The 21,026-nt window shown below is 45.7% G+C and overlaps 1 protein-coding gene across 2 annotated transcripts in view; it reads left to right on the forward strand.

Moving 5' to 3' along the window:
- Positions 1–415: 415 nt before the first annotated feature.
- Positions 416–21,026, forward strand: part of INTS9 (integrator complex subunit 9) — a 62,167-nt gene continuing 41,556 nt past the window's right edge. For both annotated transcript variants that reach the window (XR_003531184.1, XM_027665106.1), the window contains exons 1-6: positions 416–506; positions 4,914–5,041; positions 9,346–9,406; positions 11,583–11,645; positions 15,304–15,443; positions 17,123–17,209. Coding sequence is in view for 1 of the 2 variants with exons in the window: in XM_027665106.1 (XP_027520907.1) it covers positions 498–506; positions 4,914–5,041; positions 9,346–9,406; positions 11,583–11,645; positions 15,304–15,443; positions 17,123–17,209 (488 nt within the window). In the remaining variant the exon portion in view is untranslated. The remainder of the gene's footprint in view (positions 507–4,913; positions 5,042–9,345; positions 9,407–11,582; positions 11,646–15,303; positions 15,444–17,122; positions 17,210–21,026) is intronic.

Raw genomic sequence — 21,026 nt, forward strand, 5'->3', positions numbered from 1 at the left:
CCCCCCCCCCCCCCCCCCCCGAGGACACGGCCCCCTCCCCGCCCGGCCCTCCTCCTGCCGCTCCCTCCTCCTAGCCCGCTCCCTCTCTTTTTTTTTTTCCTGGGGTTGTTTTTTTTTTTTTTTTTGGCTCAATCACACCAGACCGACTGTCTTTGTCTGTCTGACAAGCGCCATGTTGATATCAACATCCGAGCCCCCACCTGCTGCAGCTGTGAGACCCTGGGACTTGTAGTTCCCCCCTCCCCAGGGTGACGGGGAGACCCGCGGCGCCGGGACTACAACTCCCAGCATGCCACGGGCGCGCGGAGCGCCAATGGGGCGGCGGGGCTGAGCGCGGTGCGGACTACAACTCCCGGCGTGCCACGGGGGTGAGGCCATGACGTTATGCAGGGCGAGGAGGACGGCGGGACTACGACTCCCATGATGCTGCGGGGCGCGGCGGGGCGGGCAGGAAGGGGGGGGCAGGATTGTCCCGGTAAATAGAACCGGGGGACGCGATGAAGCTGGTGAGTGCCTGGAGCGGGGGACAGCGAGGGCAGGGAGGGGGGCTCGGCCTTCCCCCAGCGGCGGGAGGAGAACCGGGGTCTCCTCTGGGCTGCGCAGCCTCAACCCCGCCGGGCGTGAGGGGAAACTGAGGCCCGGGGGGGGGGGGGGGCGATCCTGAAGCTGGGGGATGTTGAGGAAGCGGGGAGGGGGCTGAGGGACGAGGATGTTGGATGGAATCAAGTATCAGTGGGATTCAGGAGGAGGAGAAGGTGTTTGTCAGCCTTCCTGCCCTTAAACACGAGCCTGCCGTGGAGCTTTCCACGTGTGGCTTGTGCTGGGCTCCGACAGCCACGGGAATAAAACCTCGTGGTTCTTAATAAAGTCGTTTTCTATCGACACTGTGATAGTACAGGTAGTAGGTAATAAAAAAAAAAAAAAATCAGCCTGGAACTGCTTTGCCAGGGGTGCACTTTGCTCCTGACAAGGATTTTGGTTCTGATATTGCAGTCTTCTGTCAGAAAATACATTACCCGTGTTATTGGTGTATCTCAAGATCTCCCTCTTTAACTGTTTAATCTTCCTACAGACCTTGGATTCAGGCACCACTTTATTTTCCAGGAGGAATTTCTGTTTCACATAACGTGCTGCAATTCTTGGTCTGGAGGTGAAAATCCTAGCAAGTTTCAAAATACGATAACACTTGATTTATTTAACCTGAAATTACACTGTTATCCAATGTAAAAAATTGTCTCTTGGTTTCAAGGCTGCACAGTGTGTTTTGACAAAGCCTCCTAGAAGTGAACTTGGGTTCTGGGCTGTTTTGAGACTTCCAGGAAATCACTGTCTGTGGAGATGTGTACAATTAATTCCATGGGCAGGCGGGCAAAGAGCTTGATCCTGCATAATCTTACCTGTGGGATAAAGATATGGGTGAATATCACAAACACTGCAAAACCAAACACCTCTGGATGTGATTGTAGAGTCTGATATAATTCAATGGGGAAAAGCAAACTGGGAAATCTTTAAGTAAAAACCATAGTGGAAGTGCAGAGCTCTTTTAGCTTTTAGAGTCTTACATCAGGGCAGAGAGAGGGAAGGGGAATTACAGCCTTGTCTGGGGTCTGCACTGGAGCATTTTTAGACCTTTGTATCAATTTAGGGGCTGGGAATTATAAGATCAGATTCTTCACCTTATATTTTTCCAGAGATGTGTCTGAATCTCAGGATTGTGTGAGGAGGAATAGATGCCTTCATCCTCTTTTCTCATAGATTTGGGTTGAATTTGGAATGTCAGGGTAGAGGTGATGGATTACTGGAATGTTCCCTGTCCATGGCTGGAACGAGAGGATCTTTAAGGTCCCTTCCAACCCAAACCATCATGGGATTTTTGTGACTCCAGACCTGATTCAGAATCCAGTGAAAGTGTCAGACTCCCAAAAATTGGAACGTGCTTTGGCTTGGGCAATTCCAGTTCCTAATTTCCTCCCGGACTTTAAGCTGGCACCTGATATTAATACTGGAGGAAAGCACTGCAGGAGTCGTTGCCTTCAGCTGGAATTCAGAGCACTGGCTTTAACCTGCACAGGTTGGAATGTTTTGGAGCTGCAGGTGTGAGCCATCCCCTCTCTGCTCTGTCACTCTGCCCTCCCTGAGATCACCAGGGATGCTCTGTGGGAACCAGATTTCTGTGCAGGACCTGCTTTTCCAAGGGCCCGAACATCTGGAATTAACCCCTCAATTCGTGCTCCTTCTGCCCCACTGTCAAACTTCCATCCAATTTACAAACCCTGCCAGGAAAGTTCTGAGCTGAGCTGGGCATATTTTATGTGCTTTGTGTCTTTTTTACATGACTTTTTTAGTTAGGAGATGAGGCATTTCTGTGTTGGCTGCACCAGCCTTTAGCTGTAAGGGAATAAAGCTGGAAGCACACAACTCCTGGAGCAAAAAGAGCTTGGATTTCAGTCCAGTCAGGAACACAGGTGGGATCTCTAGCTCTGTTTTAAACAGTAACAAGTATAAACTGAGTGGAAATAACCACGTTTATAATGTGTAGGGGGACATAGAGAGTGCAAACACTCCAATTCTTGGATTCCTAATCTAAAATTCCAACGGAGGTGCAGGCCCAGAAATGTCAGCTGTGCAAACAGCTGTATAGAAAATATGAATTGCTTTTTTATTTTTCTGTCAGTTTGCTTGAAGCTGCTGGGAAGAGTCCATTGATTCCCAGGAATCCATTTACCACAGCGTGACAGCCACAGATAGAGATGATTTTAGCTGCTTGTAAAGAAGAAAAAAAGGAAGATTTCCCAGTTAGCTCGTAGGTGGCAGGGTGTGAACCTACCCATGGTTTTTAAAAAAAGGCAAGAAAATGTTTTGCTGATTAAAGTGGTGATATTTCATTGCCTTTTTTAATTACCAACAGTTTAAAAGCTACAAAAATAGGCCTTATTTTTCCCTTCATTTCTTTCTATTTACTTGGATTTAGAGCTTCAGTTGTCAAAGTTCTGCTCTGGTGAGAACTTAATTTCACAGGAGCATATTACATTTGTGACTAAACCAACTGAATTCCTTTCTTGTATCCTCACTCCTTCACCAGCTTGTTATTTTTAAACTTTGCTGAAAGAAAGGCAAAATGTGATGTAGCTCCTTAATAATTAAGGCTTTGTGAATTTAAAGCGAAAAATCTTTGTGATATTTGAAATTTAATGTATGGGACTTAGCTTTTTAATATTTAAATATCGTTTAAAGCAGGTTTTTGTGGCATGTATGTAAATAGACTCCTTGGGAGCTGTTAATCCAGGCAGTTGCAGTCCTGGGTTATTGTGAGCAGAGGTACAGAATGAAATGATTCATCTCCCTTCTTTCCAGTTGGTAGAGGGAAGGACAGAACACAAACCTGCGGGATAAATGACTTAGAAAAAGTCTGAGTCTGTTTGTAGTGCACTGCGTGGCCAAACAAGTGGTAGTTTTCATCTTAATCGACCAAAACTGAAATTTAAAAGCTAAAGTTTGACTGCCTGAGCCGGGGCTGAGCTGCCAGATGGCCAAACCTGGGAGATTCCAGGTGAAAATTCCCTCCTCCAAGCAGAGAAACCCTCCCGCAGAGGTGGCCACGCTCTGCTCAGAAATTTCGGTTTCTAATCCCGCATTTTAAAGCCGACCTTTCTGTTCTCTTCTCGTTCAGAGCTCCTGTGCCTCGTTAAATGTTTGTCACTCCAGAAAGGAGGTGGCTGCATCTCAATGATGCTCAAGTGCCCCCTACATAACCTGCTCACCGGCTCATTAAGCTTCCAAAGCCTTTGGGATTTGGCTACACAAACCCTCCCATTCAGGGTGGGTTGTCCAGTCCCTTCTGCTTCCTGTTTGTGTTTAATAAGACAGAAAGCAGGTGAGAACTTGCCCCAGAGCTGCTGCACCTGTGCGTGGTTGTTTTTAGGAGGGTTTCTACAGGAAAAAAACCTCCTGTTCCTGCAGGGATTCTCTCCCTCCCTCTGCACTCTGAGTAGTTTTCGAATTTTCTAGCCAGGTTTTGCCAGTAGGACTGAATTTTGAAGAAACCGATTTCCTGGGATTTGGGGGAAAATAGGTGATTGCTAGAAAAAAAGAGATTTCACACGTGTCCTAAATCAGAGAGGGGAGCTTTGCCGTCCGCTCAACCCTTGGGATCAGAAAAACTGCCTGAAGAAAATCTGCCCCTTTGATACCCTGCCATGGGGTATCAAAGTGCTCTGTGAGCACTCACTCTGTGAGACAGATTCGTGGGAAGTGGGATTTTGTTCTGGTGTGTCCGAAACTGTGTGTAAGAACAAGGGAAAAAAGATGTTTGGGGGAGTGGTGTTCACTCTGTTCACAGAATCACTGAGGTTGGAAAAGGCCTCCGGGATCATCGAGTCCAACCTGTGCCCCATCCCCACCTTGTCACCCAGCCCAGAGCACTGAGTGCCGTGTCCAGTCATTCCTTGGGCACCTCCAGGGATGGGGACCCCACCACTTCCCTGGGCAGCCCTTTCCAATGTCTGACCACCCTTTCCATGAAGAAATTGCTCCTGATGTCCAACCTGAACCTCCCCTGGCACAGCTTGAGGCCGTTTCCCCTTGTTCTGTCCCTTGTTCCCTGGGAGCAGAGCCCGACCACCCCTCCCAGCACCCCCCTCCTGTCAGGGAGTTGCAGAGAGCCAGAATGTCCCCCCTGATCCCTCTTTTCTCCAGGCTGAGCCCCCCCAGCTCCCTCAGCAGCTCCTGCTGCTCCAGCCCCTTCCCCAGCTCCATTCCCTTCCCTGGACACACTCCAGCCCCTCAGTGTCTTTCTTGCAGTGAGGGGCCCAGAACTGGACACAGGATTCGAGGTGTGTCTTCCCCAGTGCCCAGACAGAGGGGAAGAAGGTCATGCTGGTAAAGGTCATGACTAACTCCTCATTCTTTTTCAGTACTGCCTGTCAGGACATCCCACCTTGCCATGCAACGTGCTCAAGTTCAAATCCACCACCATCATGCTGGACTGTGGGCTGGACATGACGTCCACCCTCAACTTCCTGCCGTTGCCTCTGGTCCAGAGGTGAGTTCTGTGGCCTGTCAGCACTTAAGTCTGTGTCTTCTTGGGTTGCAGTTGGAGTACTCTGCCTGAAATGGGGTTTGGGAAGGAGGGAGGAGATGGGTACAAATGAACAGCATCATCTTGATATCATAAATAGACTTTGTTCACTTAAAAATTCTCTTTATCAAAATAACGTCCTTTGGCTCGGTAGACGGAAGACATTTTATGGATTTATTGATTGGTTTTTCTGGATAATTTATTCTAAGCTTCAGTAAAGTATTGCTGCAACTGCTCAGCACAAGTGAGGTCACATATCTGTCATCTTTCTGGCTTCTTCATGCAAGATGAGATAAATGGGTAACAGAGATGGAGTGTGTGGAGCCCAGTTCTGTTCAACCACCATCTTCTCAGGCTTTTCTTGGAGCACGGACTAATGCAAAGGAAAATAGCACTTAGCAGTCCTTGTTAGTTGCCTCCTTGGCATAATTGTTCCCTTCTAAAAATGAAATAAATAAAAGGGCAGTGCAGCTGGGCACAGGGTTGGAACAGCAGGGAAAAGGAGTCTAGAAGACAATCCTGAGATCAAGACTCCTTCCATGCCCTGCTACAAAGTTGTATTTCCCCAGGTTTTTAGATTAATTTGGATATTCAGTTAGGATGACTTATGTCTTGAGTAAATGGAATCAATGGCAAAAATTAACAGCTGAAAAGGTGGGAATGAGTAACTCTTAGTGATGGGAAGCAGTGGGAGTTTTCTCAAAAGCCATTCAGTAACTTTGATCCACGAGGAAACAAGTGAGGAACGTTCTGGGTTCAGAGGAGGCTTGATGGAGGGGGGGAAATATGATTGGGAAAGGGAGTTTCCTAAGTGACCTAATGAGGTTAAAGCAGTTTGTCCAGCACTTCCTATGATTTGTTATTTTTCAGAGAGGAGAGGAAAAGAATAGACAATGTCTGCATTGTTCTGCAAGAACGTGGAGTTCAGGATCTGCTGTAGAGAGGCAACAGATGCCTTAAGAGGGATCAGTGTGATAGTTGATTTTTCTGTCCCATTCCATAATGCAGTTGTTGGCTGCAACATCTATTGCTGGGGCAGAAGTAGAGTTTGAAGGGATCCAGAAAATTTGGGAAATCCAGGTACAGGCAGAATTGCCTTGCATTAGCTTTCACCCCCCCCTCCCCCCCAAATAAAAAGGAAGTGGAGAGAGGAACAAGTAGCAAAATGAGGTGATTGAACAAAGGCTTAAGAGGTTCTTTCTAACGGCAGGAATCAGCACTCCCTGGGGATGTGCCAGCTTTGTCTGCTGATAGCAGACCCTGGGAATGAACAGCCAAATTGCAGGTCACAACCTGGAATTCCCCAAGTACCCCCAGAATGTCGGCACTAAAATGACTCAAACTCAATAAGAAAGGATGTCAGATTTGCCCCCTGATGGCCCAGTGGAATCGGAGCAAACAGTTGGATTTAAATCCAATCAATCTTGTCGGTGAGGTGATTGAACAGCCCTTCCAGCAGGGATTGTCCTGAGCACGTGGACTTGGGCGAGTAATTGATCTCTCCAGTGCTCTACAAACCAGGTGTCCTGCAGAGAGAGTGGTGGAAATGAGTTAGAAACTTGAGGAGGAATGTGGCTGCCGCTGGAAAGCCCTTATCTCTGCAGTGCTCAGAGTTGTACCTTCATAGATCAGGTGTCTGGGTCTAAATACCTCTGAAATTCAAATGTGCATTATGAACACGACATGGGCAGGTGACAGAGGGGTGACATTGCAATCAGTTGCCAGGTGAGAGATGACAGGAAAGACTGGCTGCCTGAGGAATTTTAGCACAGGTCAGTCAGATCTGAGCTGTGTGTCCTCTCAGAACCAGGTGTGCTAATCTGAGACAGACCCATGTGAAATCTTCATCAGAGAGGAGCCACACTTCTCTCTGCTGCCTCTAATCCAGAGATTCCCCAAAGAATGACCCAGGAACTGCTTGGGCTCTGCAGGTGTGAGCCCTAATTTTTACCTCTGTGCAGCACAAAGGAATGATATTACAGAGGATCTTTGCTATGCAGCTCAGTCCTGTGTCACACCTGGCATGGGACCCTCCTTGAGCAAACATTTTGAGAGCCTGTGCTTTAATCTGTGAGAGAGGAAAGTGCTGCAGTGTTTGCGGCGTAAAAGGGGCTGGGCATTTTTTAGAGTTCTTTGCTCTCCAAAAAAAAAAAAAAAAAGCCCATCCAAAGGTACTTAGATTCCCCCTTGCCCTGGCAGTGGCAGTCCTTGTTCTCTCCAGCCCGTGGAGCACGTGGAGGGCACCTGCAGTTGCCAAACACTTTGTGCCCTCTCCTGTACTTCAAAGGGGGGGTTGTCAACCGGAATTTTCTCCCCTGCGCCAAAGTCGAATGCAAAGCGGTAAAATGAACATGTGGGAAGCTCTTAACCTTTCCTGTCTAGCCATGACACACTTGCTCACATTATTTATGGGACAGTTCCAGCTATTTTGGATTAATCAATCACTCTATTACAATGTCAAAACCGTGTCGGCAGGAGCTGTGTCGCTTCTTGGCTTCAAGGTAAAGAGTCCTTTCTGTCCTGTGTTGCTCATTCCACTTCCCTCCACACACAAGATCCATCTGCTGATTTTTGCCTCCCCTGACAAGGCCTTACCCTCCTCAGTGGATGCCAGTTTAGTACAAGTCAATAGTTGCTCTTTCGCTGTGAATAAAGCAAAACTCGCACGAGGCTGAATTATGAGGGCAAGAATATCAGGGAAAGTTTATTTTGCTCTGCCTCGTGCTGGTGATCCCACGGAAAGATCCAGGGATTTGCAAGGGACAGCTGGACAAAGCCAGACTGACCTGACCTGGTCATCAAGACACTGGACTGCAGACCTCCAGATGTCCCTTCCAGCCAAGTTTTCTGTCCTCTCCTCCTGTATCTGTCAAAGCTGTTGCATATCAGAGTGGTTTATTCCTGCTTTTTCCTTGCTTTTTGCATGGCTCTTTTAGTCTCACTGCACCAATTATCCTCAGCCTCCTCAGTCTCCAAATTACTGCTCCTAAATTGTGCTTTTGAACGTGTTGGTGTGGAGGACATTCAGCCACTTCATCTCTCCTATCATCAGACTTCTTCAGACTTAATCCTCAAAATGGGACACACTTCTCTGGCACAGCTTTTCCAAGACAGATCCTTCTCCTCTCCCCTCTTACCTTCTGTCTTCACTGCTTGAGTCTTGGATTTCCTCTTTTGCCTTCCTTGGGACTTTCTGGGGTGTCAGTTAGAATTTGTTCTTTCATATCCACATTAGTCTGAACACAACATTCCTCTGAGCCCTCGAATCACTTCCTATTTTCAAGATGTTTAATTTGAAAGCCCTTGTAGGCTATAAACATGTTTGTCTGTAGAGCTTAGTGCCCAGCACTTCCAGATTTCATTGCAGCCAGGTTCCAGATCTGAGATTGTTGCAGGGCTTGTTTCCAGGTGGGTTCAGTTCTCTTGTTACCTCCACTTTTTTTGGATTTCTGTAGATGGGCTTGAGGCTGGGCACACAGTGGTTTTAGAGCTAAGTTGGAGGCTCCCACAAAAATCAAATGTTTGTGAAGTGTGGAATAAGTCTCTCAGTTAAGGCAGCAAGAAATGCTGCAGCAAGTACTGCTGTAAACTCAGGCTTCCAATGTCCACCTTGCCATTTCTTTATTAGCATTTGAAACTATTAAAAAATAGAATCTCTGCTGTTGCTTAGAACATGCACTTCACAGCAAAGCCTCCTTGCCCCTTTGTCCTTCAGCAGAGGTGGATGCTCTGTGCAGCTGTTGGGGTGGCTGCTCAGGGTGAGAACTAAGCAGGAAACCGTGTTTTATGTGATCTAAAATCCCAACCTGTGTCTACAAACACTTCCTCCAGAGCATCAGTCTTCCCCTGCCATGGCTAATGGGAATATTTGTCTGTTGTCCTCTGTCCCAGAGCACTTTTATGGTGCTTTTGTGTTGTTTCAAGCCCAGAGTTTGTTGCTGCCCCAACTTCTGTTTATTCATCCAGTTTTACCACAGGGCAACGGAGCAGCACTGAGCCTTTTTGAAATTCTCCTCATAAATGACTACAAACTCCCTGCAGGCCCCATCCTCTTTTTACTTAGGAGTGTCATAATCATGATTTGTAAAAGTCATTTTGGTGAACACTTACCCACAGTGAAACTGTCTGTCTGTTTTATTGAGACTGTTACTTCCCTGAGACAGGAATGCTGTTCTCTGCCTGTGTGACACCAAACAGAAGGTCTGTGCTTGGCCACTGATTATAAACCAGTTCATGTTCCAATAATTTCTCTTCTTTTTTTCCCACAGCCCCAGGCTGTCCAAACTTCCTGGTTGGGTTTTGAAAGATGGAAGCACTTTTCTGGACAAGGTACTGTACTTTTGGAATTTTCTTGCCATGCCAAAAGCTCCCTGACAGGTTAGGAGCAGGAACAATATTCCACACTGACTCATCCCAAAGGTTTCTGTGTGTACCTTTACCAGCCAGGGTGTCCTTGTAGAGCAGAAGGGTTTGAAACAAAATGCTAATAGCAACTCCAGGCTCTCAGTCTTCAGAGGTAGCCTAGATTATAAAAAATCCTCTTTAAAATGCAGAAGTCATCAGTATGAATATTTTTGTATTTCATGGAGCTCCATAAATAATAGTGCCTTGCCTTCTTAGAGTGCCTTTTATTCCCCAGTCTCACTTTTCTGACACTGAAGCTTCAGAGTATGCTTATAAATGAGGTTGGTACTGTACCTTTTTTTTGAGGCAGGAGGACTCAGAGAGTGAATGGTTTGCCTATGGGAGGTCCCTCAGAGAGGAAAAGCTTGTCTTTGGCCTCTGAAGTCAACATGTGTTCTGCTGCTGGACGTAGCAGGGAGGATTTTATCTCCAGCCTCCTAATTCTAAGACACAGAACTTCCTCAGCTACATGAGAGACACAGAATTTCTCTTTTTTTTTTCCTCTTCTTTTCATTGCATCAGTTTTGTAGGCAGAATTTATCTGGGGCTTCAACCAAAACTTGGCACTGCAGCCTCCGGCTTGATCTGCCACGGGGGAACAATGAACAGAAAAATATGTCAGAAGTTAGTAAAATAGGCAGGTACATTTCAGATGTGGGCAGCAATAGGTACCAGTGGAGAAAATAGTGTTTTAATAGACTGTTCTCTGACTATGTGAACATTAAAGGAAACACTGATAATAGTTGGTTATGTAGGGGACTTTGAGGTGGACAAAATGGATTGATCTGATTTTTACAGGCAAGGGAGCTGAAGATCATAGATTAAAGACCTGATTTTTCTTCTCATTGGAGACAAAAGAAACTGTACAGGCAGCATTTGTGTTGGTAAAATAGTAACAGCTCTATTCAGAGCACTTGTTCTCTGGCAGTCACAGGCTGCAGAGGCTCAGGGACAAGGAATGGAGCTGCTCAGTTTGAATTCCCTGGAATATGTTTCTCCTGAACCCCCAGCCTGGGTCTCAGAGCCCCCAAAGAATGGACTCACTGTCAGTATAGTTTTATATGGGGTGTATTTCCATTTCTGGGGTGCTGCTGCTGCATTATGTGCTCGAGAGAAACCTCCAAACTCACCCAGTGCCAATGGAAATCATGCATTAGAAATTCAAATGCAGCATCTCTTTTGCTTCACCTTGACCGCTGTGACTGCCTGGAATGGTAAATTCCGTGACCCCTGCTGGAAAAAGGCGAGGGAAGGAGTCAAAGGGGGGTGTTTCATCATGTGGGGTGGACATTTATAAAACTTCAGTCCTGGAGAGGCACTGAAATGTGCTGAGATCTCCTTTTAATCATTTTGAACTCCCTGGAGATGAGGGTGGGAGACTTCTGCCACGAGCTGTAATTGCTCATTCGTTAGGAGTTGGCAGGTGCACTGTAATTGTGAACAATTGGATTCAATCTTTAATTCTGTCAGTCTGACTCTGGCTGAAACCCCTCTCTGTGGGACAAGGGAAGCATCCAGGAGAGAAGAGTGGGTGGCAGATATCCTGTGAGGTGTGTTAGGAGTGGAGTTGGGAATATTTTTGTTCCACACATAGCCCTGACTTATTTATGTGACAAAGATTTTTGATGTCAGCCTTGGAAAAAGAGGAAGCAAATAGAGGACTAGAGATCCAGTGGAGCTAAATCTAATAAAAAGTTCCATGTGGAGCATAGATCCCCAAAAGTTGCTTCATCAAATACTCTGAGAAAGGGGCTAAAAATTGCATTCTGGTCCTAAGAAGACAGAAGAGGTTGGGTGTTGTTTGGAACCAAAACTAAATTGCAAACTTACCTCCCAAACTACCCACCAGTGATTCCCAGGGCTCCTTCCTGACCTACCAAAGTGTTCCTTCTGTTCTCCCAAAAAGGATCTGATCCCTTCAGACACCAAGCAGCCTCATCTGGCATGAAAGCAATTTCAGCAGATCTGCCTAGACCAAGAAGGGGCACAAACATAATGTAATAAGACTGGAAATTACCTGTTTGGAAAGTGCAAAATGTGCTGCACTGGAGTAACGTTGTGTTGTATTTTTGTGTCTTTTCTGTTGGTGTGGTTTTTACAGGAGCTCAAGGAGTGCTCTGGCCACGTGTTTGTGGACTCAGTGCCTGAGTTCTGCTTGCCAGAGGTGAGTTTATTTTCCTGAAAATCTGGCTCTGTTCAATCATGTGGGAGAAAATTGCTGAATTATTATTATTACCAGATTATTGCTATTTAATTACTGCTCAGTAAATAACACTGCTAAAACTGGGAAAAGGATGGAAACAGCCCTTTTCAACAGAGGTTGTGGGAGGTGTGGAAGGTTTCCTTGAGCAGATCTGTATCTCACACAAGAATAAGACTTAACTGTCCCTTTTTATGGACCTTCCAAAGACAATCTGACTGAGCTGGGCTGGAATATGACAGGATACATGTGCTGATCCAGATAAGGGCAGGGAATGGAGACAAGGAATGCTGTTTGTCTCTAACCATGGATTCAGGACCTGCCCAGTGGAGCTCCCTGGGGAGCTGAATGTGTGGTTAAGCCAGGTTTGGATTCTTCTGGGCTGCATTTCTGCCAGCAGCACATTTAGGTTAAAAACTTTTGCTGCCTTCTTTGCTGCCCATCTCTGCCTCTATGAGGGAAGAACTCTGCCTTCAAATCCACTGACGTGGCTGCAAGTGGCTGCTTCTCAAGCTGGTTTTTACAAGAATTCATGGATTTAAAAGAAAAAAAAAGTAAGCAGGACTGTTGAAGATGTTTGGATTACCTGAAGTCACCTGACTGATCAGGGTAATGCTCTATGTAGGAGTCAAAAGCTGAGCAGAGAGAGATGGAGGTGAATGATGGGGAATGGTCTGGGAATAGTATCCTCTTCCCTCAGTGTGTTCAGACTGTGATAACATCAGTTCTCTCATTTCACGTTGGGATGTTTCCTCTGTCATTCAAAGACAGACAATTGCTTTTGGGCAGCGATTTTTTTTTTTCCCCTTCTGCCTGACCTTGTTGGCAGGAGGCACAAAACACTCCTGGAAGGTTGTTGTCAGCTTGCTGGGGCTCTGGCAATAGTGTTTCTGCCTTTGGATCCCAGGAAACTCACCTCTGGCAGCTCCTGACTCTTATCACCTTGATTCTTCCAAACAAGTTTGCAGCTCTGGTACTGGCTTTGGCAAGTGATTCCAACAGATCATAACCATTCCATCCCATCTGGAATGGTTATAATCCAATCACACCAAAAAAAACCCAACCCAAAACCCTAATAATACAGGGTGCTTGTGATCTCTTTGGTTACTGTGCTATGGAAGGAATATGGGAAGCATTTGTAGCTGTAGAAAATGCCATTGTGGCTCAGATCTGGGGAAGGATAGAGTTTTATGTGCTGGATTCCCTTTGGAATTGAGACCATGTGCAGGAAGGATAATCTGCTGAGGTTTAGGATGCTTCAGCCAGGCTTTCTGGTTACTTTTTTTGGACTGGAAAACACCCACATGTGCAGCTCTAAATAGGACAGACAGGGAGTCGCTGCTTCATTTTACCTGTTACCACTGCATGGAGCTGCTTCCTGGCAGTCCATGTTACAACAACCAGCTGCACTTGTCACCATTGCAGGGACTTTAAAATTGGCCTCTCAGCTGTTTTCCAAAGTTCCCAACAGGTGCCAAGTCTCCGTGAGCACCAGGAAGAGATGTGCTGGTGATACCCAGCTCACACCTCGAGCTCACCTGCCTGCAGGAGTTTCGGGTGTCGTGACCAGCAGAAAGCATCAGCACGGTGGGAACATTGCTGGTGTTTGGCAGGATAAGAAGGAGCTTGTGTGAAAGAGGCTTTGTCTTTCCCTTTGTCTCCTTCCACGCCACTTCTTTTGAAGAAACTTGTCTGCAAAAGCAGTTAGTGGGAGACTCACGGCATCGCTTCCAGGAACACCATTGCCAAAGCAAGCCAAGATTTGGATCTAATCCAGCAGCCACAGGGTGCTAAAGGCTGTCTGGGCAGCAGAGTACACTCACACATGTCAGAGTGCAGGGTGCAGCCCTCTCTTTGCTTGGCAACCTTCTGCTCTTCCACTTCACATTTCAAGAAACATTTTGAAACCTCTTTAGTTCAAAGGCACTTCGGTGAGATCGCCGCAAGTCCCAGGGAAGATTTGACTTTGTTTTGGTTTTGACACCCTTTTCATCCTTTCAGTAAATGCTTCTGAGATGTGGGATGCTGAAGGCTGGAAAGTGGTGGTGTGTATCCTCCTGAGGCCTCACCTGGGCTGGGGTTCAGCTCAGGGCTGGAGCATCTTCTGAGAGATGGGCTGGGAGAGCTGAGGGGGCTCAGCCTGGAGAAGAGAAGGATCCAGGGAGACCTCAGAACCCCTTCCAGTGCCTAAAGGGGCTACAGGAGATCTGGAGAGGGATTTGGGACAAGGGATGGAGGGACAGGACAAGGGGAATGGCTTCCCACTGCCAGAGGGCAGGGAGAGATGGGAGATTGGGAAAAAATTGTTTCCTGTGAGGGTGGTGGGGCCCTGGCACAGGCTGCTCAGAGAAGCTGTGGCTGCCCCCTCCCTGGAAGGGTCCAAGGCCAGGTTGGACTGGGCTTGGAGCAACCTGGGATAGCAGAAGATGTTCCTGCCCATGACAGGGTGTGGAATAAGATGAGTTTTAAGGTCGCTTCCCACTCAAACCACTCTAGAATTTGATTCTGGACAAGCTGAAAACCAGTTCATGAAGGAACCAGGCCTTGGCAGAAGGAGGCATCAGCGGATCCATTGTTACCACACAGTGAGTGTGTCTCTGCCTGGAAGCTCAGTGAGATAAAAGGTGCCCTGTCAGGGATCCCAGGATGATGTTTCACCTCCTGTTCCCAGCTTGGAGATCGTGGCTCCAACATTAGCTGTGATCATGGACTGAAACCATGAGTGCTTAGAGAGGAGTTAAGCAGCTTGTCACCAGAGCACTGTGTCAGCCCTCTGAAAAGCAGAGTGACCTACTTTCCTGCCTTTTTTATTCAAATTGCTGGACCAAGCCTTGTAATCAGATAATATGTGCTTGATGAGTGTTGAATTCCATTAGCTGCTCTATAATAACTGAGTTAGGGGTCATACATCTTGTAAATTCCTGACTTGACACCGTTTGTGTTATAGCATTACCAGTAAATATTTCTAATTAAAATTCTTTTAACAATGTGTGAAGTCTTCTGTTGCTCTCAGAACTCTTGTCTAAACTGTCACATCAAAACAAATTGGACCCACCCAACTGTTTTGTTGTAGCCTATGAATGAGCTTCATCTCCTGCTGTAGAAAATGTGAATGATAAAGATGCCAAGAGTTTACTTGGGGAAAATAAAATTATTTTAAGTGTAGGAATAAATACAGTCTTCATTCATCTCTCTCACTCTCCTGGGGTACAGTAGGATGTGCTGCATAAAAAAAATTATGAGCCACCCTGCTAAATCAGTGCTGCAGAAGTTTTGGTGTCTGTTCCTCCCTGAGGAAGTGCACATATGAGTTCTTTGATAAAAGTGTGATCACCATGGATCTCGTAACAGCAGCCATTTCCATGTATGAAACACAGCCAAACCCAGGACATGGTTTCCTTTTAGGGGGCTTTTAAATAAACCTTGTCAATTTGAAGGAAATATTAATCTTTGCCACAGCTGAGGCATGGCACGAGACAGACTTTTTTTTATATAAACTGGTTACATTCCTGCACTATAAATTTAAAAAAAAAAAAACAAAAACAGAATAAGAAGGTTTTCTGCCATTGCTTAAACTGCATGAAAGGGTTACATGTTGCTTATCTCTCTGCTCTGTTTTCAGACTGAACTGCTTGACCTCTCCACAGTGGATGTGATCTTGATCTCCAACTATCACTGCATGATGGCACTGCCCTACATCACAGAGTACACAGGGTTCACTGGGACAGTCTATGCCACTGAGCCCACTGTTCAAATTGGCAGGTAAAGAGCCCCTTAACGTTCTCCACTCCTCTTTCATCCCTGCTCAGGAGAAAGTGTAAAGGACAACATGGGGAGAGCAGGGGTATCTCATGTTCCCAAGAGGCTCTTGGGCAGGAGCTGAACACCAGCCAAGTCCTTAGTGCTGCAAATGTGTTAACTCAATGTTTCCTGACCTCTGGGACCATCTTCAACACTTGCAGCTGGTGCTTGGTGTTGAATCCAGGCAGTTTTATGTGGGACAGTAGATCTGGAGTGGGCTGAGACACCTGGAGCAGCAATTGCCTTATAGCCAACTTTGAACCCCATGGATTAGGGATTTCTCCTGCTCCTCTCTGATCCCCTTAAACAAAAGGAGTCTTTTCAATAAGAAAACTGGAAAAGGTTGCCCAGGGAACCTGTGGCTGCCCCATCCCTGGAAGTGTCCAAGGCCAGGTTGGCTGGGGCTTGGAGCAACCTGGGCTAGTGGAAGGTGTCCCTGCCCATGGCAGGGGATTGGAACTCATGAGCTTTAAGGTCCCTTCCAAGCCAAACCTTTGTAGGAGTCTATGATTCCATATAACCACACTTTCCTCCACTCCATGGAAGGGAATTTAAGCAGACTTCACCTCAAACAACAGTTGAGATACGTAAGCTCTGAACTCCAGAGAGAAGCACTGAGGAAAACAGCAGCAACAGGAGACTGAAATAGAACATCTAAGACCTGACAATGCAGTCAAACCCACAATAGTCACCAAACTTGCCAGTGTATTCTTACAAAATTGTCTTGTTGATTGAATAGGTCAACACCAAACCCTGCAGGTTTGTCCCTTGATGAGGCCCAACTGACCTTGTGGTCTCTGCCTCCCTCATGCAGAGCAGCTGCCATGTTCAGTAATTGGAACCCACATTAGGCCCTGGTATCTGGACTACTCTGTAAGCACTTCAGAGCAGGAATCTTTGGTTGTTAATGGTCCTGTGCAAACTTCCCATACCAGAGTAATTCCCCCATCGTGTGAAAACAAACAGAAAGTGAAGGCCCTTGTAGGTGAAAGGAATTGTATGAATATGAACTAGAAACAGAGCTTTGGGGTTGGTCCAGAGTTGAAGATAACAGTCTTCTGGGAGAATGTACTGGTGTGGTTCTCCCCATCCCAAGTAATTCCAGATGCCATTCTGCAGGTAAATCTGTGACTTCCTCCCTTCAAGAGGAAGCCTGCACACAGCTACAGATGCAGTGAAATCTGCAGGGAGAGTTTCTAATGCCTGACATATTTCTCTGCCTCAAATGTGCACTGGTAGAGGAAGGAGGAGAGTTCCCTCTGACAACGTGCTTGGCTTCTCCAGGTGGTAAACGGGCACCAGCTAATGAGCTTTCCTTGTGTATTGTGTCTCATTCCATATGACAGGTTATGTCAGTAATGAAGGAATTATCTGGCACTTTCCAAATAACCCATAACCCGGTGGGGCCAGATCCTGTGCTGTCACAGCCAGGCAGATGGAATTGGGAATGCTCTGTGGAGAAAGAGGGATAATGTTGGTTGTTGGTAATTGCTGCGGTGGCTCTGTGGGAAGCTCCCTCTTTAAAACTGCCTGACAGTGTTACAGCTTGTGGGGTATTTTGGAAAGATTTGGGACAAAGCTCTCAACTCTCTCCTGTGTGAGAGGCTGCAGTACTAATTTGGTCCTGATCATCTTTTCAGACTCCTCATGGAAGAACTGGTGAATTCCATTGAACGCGTGCCAAAGGCTCAGTCTGCCTCCATGTGGAAGAACAAGGAGGTGCAGAGGTAAGGAACAAGTCACCAGGAAAGGTGGCTGTCCTGAAACACTAACCAGAATTTAGGTTTCACTGCAATGATGAGTCAGCTCCCACCGTTTGAGATTTCCAAGGAAAAGGTTCACTGGGGTCGGTTCTTTCTCTAAATCACTCGCACATTGTTGGGCTTCCAACCTCACAAGCTTGGTTTAGTTTAGCTCCATGGTAGTGGATAAAACCAGCACATTTTTGTATGAACATCATAAAAAATTGTTGAAATTAGCAGGCTGTTTAAACTTAATTATATTGTATTGGAATAATTTAAATTTAAAATTATATTAACGTTCATGTTCGCTGAAATACTAAGAAAGTCAAGACACAGCTGTTGGAGGTAACAGAGCAGTGTTACCTTTCTTACCATCTTCTTTTACACCTGAACAGCAGAAGTGAGATTTTTGGCTTTCCAAAGCTTCAGACCAAATCAAAACCTGAATAAGAAAGGTTATTTGGAAACACCATGTCCATTATTCCAGCTGTTCATCAAAACAAGGTGCTCAAAATTGAGGGCTTCTACATGTAACATTTTGAAAGCCTGTGGAATCTAAAAATTATCCATACAGTTTACTAATTGCAGATAATGCTTCCCTTGGAAATAAAACCAGTTTTAGGTGCACAACATGTTCTTTGGAGGAGAGAGTTTCGTTTTTAGCACATTTTAAAGATAGGGTTGGTTGATTAGAAAGTTATTTTTAAAGGCTGCTTTGTGCATTTTTAATTGATCTCCCATTTTCTACCGCTAATTCTTAAGGTGGCTTGATTTAAAAAAGTTCCCTACAAATGAATTATTTCGTATGTTGTAAAAGTCATCTTGATATTTTCCAGCAAAGAAATTAAAAATCTCAATTGCTGTGGTTTTTAGCTGTATATTGTGTTCCCCTGCTGAGCTTAGGAGCAGCCTTTGCACTGTCACTCTCACTCTTGGGAAGAAGGCAAGTAAAACTCGGATGTAAAGCAAAGTAAAGTTTATCAGGATTCTCAGAATGGTGGTTTTTTCTTTTTTAATTTTGGAGTTTTGCTGGCCTGAGCAGACCCTCTCCTGCAGCTCCCAGTGTGTGGAGAGGGAGTTCTGGAGCCGTTATTCCCATCACACCGTGGTGTTTTGTATGCACAGTTTAAAGGAGGGTCATATATCTTGGAGCTCAGAGAATTGTCACTTGCCTGGTGGTCGTATTTTAGGAAAAGTGCTGCCTGGCACTTCACATGCTGCTGACTATTCCAGAGGCAAGCACAGAGAGGGAATCTTTGTTCTGGTCCAGCTGCTGGAGGAGGCTGCAGTCTTTTTTTGTTGAAGTGGTATTTAAAATACATTTTCCTCTCTCGTATTTCTGTGGAAGTACCTCAAAATTAATGTTCTTCCTGGGTCCCATCATGTAACTGTTCTGAAGGGGGTACCAGGGAGGTACTAAACAGCTATTTAGTAACATAAATTTGTATATCAGAAACTCTACCATGAGGCCACAAACCAGTGCTGTCTTGAGACAAATCTGAATTCCCTTTCCACCTTTGCCCTGAGTTCCCCTCTTCACCTCCCTGTGCTTCTGTAACACAGAGCTCCCACCCACCCCAGAGGGCACACGGGGACTTAATTAATGTTTGCAAAGTGTTTTGAGGCTCCTGGTGACAAGTGTCAGGCAGGAGTGAATGGAACTGATTATTAGAGCATGTGAGCAAACCTCCACTGCTCCACAGATCAGCACCTGGCTAATGGCACAGGCAGGGTTGGGCTGACATCCGTTAGTTAAGCAAATGTGGAATCCTTGAGGAATTGGGGTTTTTTAATACTCAGGTTGTTGCTAGGACAGAATATTTATTACTTCTGAGTGTAACTTGAGTTTCTCAGGCTGATCAATCCCCATTACTGCTTTGCAGTTCAGCTGGTCCCACTCTGAACAGTTAGTATAGAACACAAAGTGTTGTCATCTCCATTAGATAAAGCACTAGAGCATTTTAAATGCAAACACTGTATAAAATGTAATAATAAGTTCATTAGAGTGGTTTACATTTTTCCATTATCATATCCAATCTGAACTAATAGCTTAGCCAGCTTTCTTGCCAGTGGGTTTTATTTGAGATGAGCTCTGTAGATGTCAGCCAGGATATCTTTCAGACTGATTGGGATTCAGGGGACAAAGAGGAAGTTTGCCTTATGAAAAGCACTTTGTTGACTTCTTGTTTGATGCTTTCTGATATCTTTCTCTAAAATATCTGAAACAGGCTGTTTCCTGAGGCTGAATGGGGGACAAGTTCTGATCTAGTTTGCTGCTGCATCCTCCTCTCCCTTCAAACAATTCTCTTTTTTATGTTATATCTTAAATGCCACCCTTTGTATGGACCAGGAGGGACTGTCTCTGTGCAGATACCCAGTTAAAAAACCAAACCTCTGAGTTTCTCAAGCCTAAATTTTGTGTCCTTGATGGTGCTGCTTCATGGCACCCTCCTGCTTGTGGCTGTCCCAGCATCTGCCCACAAACATCTGGTTGCTGGGAGGTGATCTGTAACTGGTTGTTGCCATGATTTTAGATGATTTACTCCAGGCTGTAAAGTATCCTCTAGTAACTGTGTGCAGATTTTAAAAGTGGTTTTACAGATTTTAAAGGCTGACAGACTGAGTGGCAGCAGGGGCACATCGTCATCTCTGTGCCACTCACCCAAATGAAACCACTGGAGAGTGATGCCACTGGTCTCTGCCAGGGATCAGAGTATTTTTACAGCACAGACACAGAGTCAAGGCTGATAGAAACTTCCTTCCATCACCAAGGACAATTCCCCACTTTCTCCATTACCTGGAGAAACATTCTCCTCTTCCCAGAAGAGAAGCTCCTGAAAGCATCCAACACTAAATGCCTCTTACGGTGGGTTAAAGGCTTTTACAGGCAATTTGCTTCAGTGCAGTGGTGGACAACTATCCACATTGTTTGGCCTTTTGTTGCTTGACTTCCCAAAAAGGACCTTGAAGGCTTTGTTTGTTTCCTGAAGCACAATGAGCTTTCAGCCAGCGTGTGCTGGAATTACAGTTATCGCTCCAGACCTGTGCAGTGGTCTTGGCAAGAGCTGCCCTTAATCCTTTCTTCAGTATCTTAAATTATGGAGGAGTTCACTGACCTAGTAGATATAACAATAAATTAAATTCCTTTAAACAAATTGATCAAAGAAACTTGACCAATTTCCATAAATCTTTGGAAATTGGTTTGAATTAGCCTTTGATTTAGCATTGGTTTAATATACAAAAAAAAAAAAATATCCTATTCTTCTTACGCATTTGGCAGCTGTGCTGCTTCCTGCCTCGGTCCGTGTTCCTAAGGAAGATTTATTTCCCAGGAGTTAGCCATCCCTCTTAGAGCCTGTGACATTATAGTTCACTTCTTCCCTTGACAACGCTGTCCAGCTCACTTGCAATGTCTGTGAGGGGCAGAATGGATGGATTTTACTTTGATGTAAAACATCTTAAATACTTCCGTGTAGGGGATTTCAAAGAGCTCTGCAGTGTCAGCTCGTGCATCCTTGCCAGTGCACTGGGGGGTGAAGGCAGGGAAGCTGAGCTGCAGGGACACGTCCTCTTGGAAGAGACCAGTGACAAAACACAGAGCAGGGCCACCCCTGGTCATGGTCTGGTACCTGATTTTAATCACAGGGTTGTCTCAGATTATTAGGGCATTAGGTTATTCACATGTTTTCAGATTAGTAGGATGTGCAAAATAGACACTGATCCAAGATCCCAGTCATCTCTACCGGTGCTGATGGTGCATTTCATGTTGACATCTCATTTTTCAGTGATGAAAACACCACAA

The sequence above is a fragment of the Corapipo altera genome, unplaced genomic scaffold (genome assembly GCF_003945725.1).
Source record: "Corapipo altera isolate COAL_440 unplaced genomic scaffold, ASM394572v1 164, whole genome shotgun sequence".
In the NCBI taxonomy this organism is placed as follows: Eukaryota; Metazoa; Chordata; class Aves; order Passeriformes; family Pipridae; genus Corapipo; species Corapipo altera.